At 33.7% G+C, this 5,724-nt stretch overlaps 1 protein-coding gene across 4 annotated transcripts; it reads left to right on the forward strand.

The window, feature by feature from the left end:
* The first annotated feature begins 472 nt into the window (after nucleotides 1–472).
* On the forward strand, nucleotides 473–3,754 carry LOC141678603 (eIF-2-alpha kinase GCN2-like). Of its 4 annotated transcripts, none has more exons than XM_074484946.1 (8): nucleotides 473–801; nucleotides 954–987; nucleotides 1,491–1,770; nucleotides 1,880–1,973; nucleotides 2,267–2,347; nucleotides 2,451–2,507; nucleotides 2,607–2,802; nucleotides 3,617–3,754. In XM_074484946.1, the coding sequence occupies exons 3-8, from the start codon at nucleotides 1,505–1,507 to the stop codon at nucleotides 3,637–3,639; spliced, it is 717 nt and encodes a 238-aa protein (XP_074341047.1). In that variant the 5' UTR covers nucleotides 473–801; nucleotides 954–987; nucleotides 1,491–1,504; the 3' UTR covers nucleotides 3,640–3,754. The 4 variants fall into 4 exon arrangements, 3 of the variants coding, with proteins under 3 accessions (XP_074341047.1, XP_074341048.1, XP_074341049.1); XM_074484947.1 differs by having other exon boundaries at nucleotides 957–987; XM_074484948.1 differs by lacking the exon at nucleotides 2,607–2,802.
* The last annotated feature ends 1,970 nt before the right edge of the window (nucleotides 3,755–5,724 follow it).

The raw sequence follows: 5,724 nt of genomic DNA on the forward strand, positions 1-5,724 counted from the left end.
CGGTGCGCACGCGTTGTGCTAGCACGCGCCCGCGCCAGAGAAGCAGAATGTCAGCTGCCCGCGCTGGTGAAGCACGCGGCCGCTCCAGGTCGGAATTCCAGATTCCTATTTTAATTAGAAGACTATTTTTCTGGGCTTTTAGATTAATTGGATTGCTATTTAAAGACAATAAAAAGACATTCACTACACCATATTTGACCTGTACCAACATTTTTTTTGGTGTTACAAGCAAAAATGTTGCCTTAGAGCACTAATATTCGATCTGATATAACATTTTTTTAACGTTACAATAGAGGTTAACCAATTTTACCACAGGTATAAGCAAATTACTGTTGTAACATAAAAAAAGATGTTAGCATTAATATTGAAATAAGTGTTATCATAGAAGTGAAAATTTAGGCGGTAGAGTGAAAAATGAAAACTAAATAGGCGGCCCAGGACCAAATAACAACCCGCCCAATTATTTTGTCCAAAAGTAAATTTAAAAACTAAACCCTCTCAATACTCTCTCTATCAAAAGTGTCTTTCTCTTAAAGCGCTTTCTCTCTCTCTCTCTCTCGTCAAACACACACACAAAACATGTCGTCGGTTTCAGAGCTCGAAGTTTTAGAGTTTAGTGCTTGGAGTGTTCTCAGTTAGGTTTGAGCAAATTAGAATTCTAGTAGTTAGGGGCTTGGAGCGAATTAAAGTTTTAGGGTTCAAAAAATTGGGGTTTCTTCTCAATCGGGTTTGGTGCTTGTAAGTATGGCCTTCTTTTCAATCGAGCTTATAGTTTGGGGCTTTATTCAACATTTTTTTTAGGTATGCCTTCTTTTTTTTCTGAATAGTTTTTAATCTGGTTTAGTACTATTCCTAAAGTTGCAGATGAGGGGTGTTAGGCGGTGATGTATCCTTTCAGAATTTAAGAATAGTTTGTTACAACCATCTGTTATTTATTTATTTTTTGTTCGCAGGAGGTCATCAATTGTGGTGCTTTCAGTGAGCAGGGTATGTGATATTTCATCTCACTCTCAATTAAATATCAAGCATTTTCTGTATTTTTAATTACTTTGCATCAACACATATTCTATGCTATGCTCATAGTACGCCTTAATAGAATACAAGTGTGTCTGTCTGTTTTCGTATGTGTGTGTATAAAATTTGTCTTGTGATTATCAGTCAGAGAAAAGTATGCATTGTTCACCACTTGTTTGTCCTTAAACTCTAATGACAGATCACTTGAACAAATTCATACTCAAAATCATGGGCCTAGGATGACTTTATTATCTTTGTTGATATATTACTTGAGTTCAATTTTAGATAGGAAATAACTTACCTTCAACTTACATTAACAGTAAGCAAGATAAAATTTATGAAATTGTTTGTGTTGTTGGATTGTAAATAATTGTGGACACCATTTATTTGTTGCTTATCCATTTTATCTTTCTTGTAAGTATTTTCTCTAAAAGCAGTTGATACATAACTTGACTATCTTTGTTCTGCTTGTGCAGATATTCTGCGAAAGATGCATACCTCAGAGGACACCAGTATTAGGGATAAAATTGTCAATGCTATCTTTGACGAGGATATGGTAGGACCAAAGGCATGCCAAGAAAACTTTGATGCACCAAAGTTGATAGAACATGACACATCTATTCAATACACAGAACTAAACACTGCAGTACGTGATCAGATTGTGGAATTCCCCGTAGAAGTGTTTAAGCAGCATTGTGCTAAACATATGGAGATATTACCTATGCAATTGTTGGGCAGTAGTTCACAACTTGAAAGGTTACCTCGCTCATAGTTTAGTTTGTTAGTTTTAATCGATGGGATATTTGTTTTACACTTTCACATTTAAGCCACTTAAGCTTACATATATTCTACTTATACTAAATAGGAAGACTGTGAAACTTTTATCCAATGAGGGGGACATGATTGAGCTTTTCCAGGAGCTGTGCTTGCTCTTTGTTAATTGGGTTGTTGCAAACCACGTATGACATATAGACCAACATGTGATTTCATTTCATGTTCATATTATTTTATAAACTTAAATGTGGTTTCTACACTCTGGTATCAAATTAATTGAGGTGTAAAGTGATTTTTGTGTAATTGCAATTAGTGTCTTATACCACTAACTCTATATAGAGTTAATGTAATATAACTTGTAATAAACTCTATATTCGACCCTATTAGTCGGCGGTCACATTACTACTTAGTAGTCTTAATTATACAGTTGCAGCTGAGCTGATAATTATCACAGCTTTTTATTTCTTGATTGTTGCAGAAGACTGCTTACAAACAGTATGTAGTATGTTGTGTATATTGCCGAGCAATTGGTCATTCACCACCAAATCGATACCTTCAGGTCTTGATTGCATTTCATTACTAAAAACTCCATTAGCAATTTATCGATCATGTAAAAGAACAGTCTGAACCCTTTTCAATTTAAATTTTTTTATTGTCTGCAGGGAGATTTGGATATAATTGGAGGTGCCCCTGCACTAACAGAAGCTGAAATCATCAAGGTACTCTAATTTTCTCTCTCTCCCTCTCCCTCTCTCTGCAAATAGACACTATTGAAGTGCAGAATTGTTCGTATCTCTAATAAACCAAATAACTTGAAGGGTAAAATAAGAATCACAACACGTTGCTTATGGTTTGATAAAGGTAATTTGTTAGATGCACTTCACAAGGCAGTACATGATGCACTATCAAGTTGTCCAGTAAATTGTCCTCTTGCTCACATGGAAAGAATTGTTTCCGAGGTTTTGAAGAAAATGGTCAGGAAATACAGTAGTAAAAGGCCCGAAGAAACTGAAGGTTTTACATTGATTCTTTTTTATATGTGCATTATCTTATTTCCAATACTATGAGATGCATTTTTTTGGTGTGTGGAAGTATCATAATGCCTTCTGCGCTGCATGCATCTATATGAATGATCATTTATCATTATATTCTGGTCCCTTTGTAGATTACTGAATTGCTTGATTAATATATACCATACATCAGTTTCTTAATCATATTAAACATTACAAGTCTTTGATATCTTCACGGATACAAGTTTTATTAAATCGAGTGAGAAAAAATTGCATGATGTGTATATTTATCACTTGGTCCTCATCTGTATCAATTTACTTTAATCAAACAAAGGTGCAATCGTATAATTAGCAGCATGTCGAATATCTGCCTGCTCTAATATTTTACTAAACCTTTTGTTTATACTATGTATGTTAATTTTGTTTTAATAGAAGGAATACTATTTGAATCTTTATGGTTTTCTTTAGCAAAACCATAAATTTACTCATTATAAATACATGATGGTCAGTACATAAGTTCATTCTCTTTTTTTTTGCTAAATAGTCGAAGTTTATTTATTCTTATTTAAGCTTTTGAAGACCAAAAACACAGATTTACAATACTTAAATGACTCTGACAATGATTTTGCTTTGACCTCGGCTTACATTACAAGCCCATCTAGTACACTGACATAATATCTGTAGTCAAGTTAATGGCTCCATAATCATTATAAGTTGTATTAGTTGAGTGAATTGCTTTTTCATCTTATTTTGCTGATGCACTTGATTTCTCAGCCTCCCTGCAATACTGATTTTGTTTAAATGTCTGTAAATTACAGGGGATGTTAGGTTGTTGAAGTAGTGGGGTATAGGGGTAGAGGTCGTGTTCTTTTGCTGGCGAGTAGATGAATTTTGTGATGCTGCGAAGGGGATTTTGGTTGTTGTTGGGCCATATGGGCCAGGGATGTCTTTGGGCTCTCTTTTTTGGAGATGGTGGGCTGGTTTTTGTTTTTAGATTGCTAGCTAGTGGGATTTTCGGTTAAGTCTTTTAGCTTTGCCTTTCTTAATTTAAGTTATGTTTGATTTTTGATGTAATTTATTTTTGTTTTTTGTTTTTTCTCTTTGTTTTTCTTAGAGCCTGTTCTAAGAGAAATTTTGAGAAGTGACTCGTGTAGATTTTTTCTCTTTTATATATTTTACGAGGCTTAGACCTCATTTACCCAAAAAAATTACCAGAGTGTTAAAAAAGAATGTTACAATAAGAAATAAAAATGTTACCAAAAGATTAAATTGAGTGTTACAATAGCTAATATGGTGTTGTAAAAGAGTCTATTCCAACACATATTTAGGTGTTACTATAGGGTTATGTATGTTGCAACAGAACTATGGTTACATTTTCAACTTGTAACCATAGAAATAGAAAATATAACTATAGGTACTCTATTGTAACACATTGAAAGGTGTTACCAAAATTTCAAAAAATGTGACCATAGCCCCTATTGTAGCAGGCTCAAATCCAACACCCCCTTATTTTCAAAAAGTGTAACCATAGCCAATAATTTGGCTTTAGATAACATTTTTTTGGTCATTTTAACATTTTTTTTGGTGTTGGTACATGTCAAAAATGGTGTAGTGGTTTTTCATGATGGAGCTTAAGGAGAAGACGACAAGAAGACCTATAGCACAATTCAACGAAGGCGAAGAAGATCTAGTTTAATCTTGTGAATCTTTGTTCTAAGTTGTAATCTTGGATGCTCGTTTCTTGTTTTGTTGAACCTAATACTCTGGATTATATACTTGGTTTATTATTTATTTTATGAAGACTATGTTTATTATACCATGCTATCATCGAAACCCACGTTGATGATGAGTCTGATTATGGGCTAATCGTTATCGTGGGGTTCTAGCGGATTTATTTATGGATTTCCTTAGTTAATTTATTTCGATGCCTTAGTGTGTGGTGATTATATGATAACCTAGTATTGGTTGTGCTTATTCGTCTTATGAGCGTCGCGAACTTGTAAGATAGCATGTTAATCTTTAATGAAGCGATAGTGAATTTAAGAATTTAGAACTTACCATACTAGCATAGGTTCATGTGTTATTGTTATGCTTGATTCTTAGGTAATTTTAACCATCTTACTTGCCCTATGTAATCACGATAGATAACTTGTGTATTAAACCGTTATGTTGTCAAATTCTATAGACATATAGGGTCTCAATATAATTGGTGTCTATTCAACTTCTATCTCTTTTGTGGATGTCTAGTAGTATGGTATTCGTGCAACGAAAGTTGGCGTTTATCAGTTTCGTGTTATCTGATTAGTGTTATCACCTTTACATGCTAAGGTTAAGAACAAAAAGGCTATTAAATGAAGTTAGAATCTCATGTTTGTGTCATATATTATTCAACTCTCTTTAATCTTTACTTAATGTTCTCTAGTATAATTCTCAATAGTTAATCGTAGTATAATCAAAACCCAAATTGTTATTCGTCTTAGCATTGAACAATAGCCATATCATTGTTGCATAAGTGCATAAATCACAAAGTTAACCTAAACCAGTCTCTGTTGGAATGAACTAGAAATAATTCTATATTACTTGTGAACGCGTATACTTGCGTGAATTATTAGCGCGTGTTTAGCGACTAATAGGTACCCAAACCAAATGGTAAGAATCCAATTGACACCAAATGGGTATTCAAAAATGTAACGCCTGTGTATATTTGATATGAATGTAAGATAATATTCTATTTTGTGCTATATAATTTTTACGTGTTTTGGATATCAGGAGTTATGAGAATTCAATGTGTTAGTATATGTTCTTCGTTGTGTGGCATTACGAATATTGTTAGATTATTTATAGGCATATGATTAATTGTACGCAAGCAAATTTCGTTACGCGAGTAAAGAATATTTGAGTTACTGTAGTTGCGATTAAGCGATTG

Source organism: Apium graveolens, chromosome 8, assembly GCF_009905375.1.
Source record: "Apium graveolens cultivar Ventura chromosome 8, ASM990537v1, whole genome shotgun sequence".
Lineage (NCBI taxonomy): Eukaryota > Viridiplantae > Streptophyta > Magnoliopsida > Apiales > Apiaceae > Apium > Apium graveolens.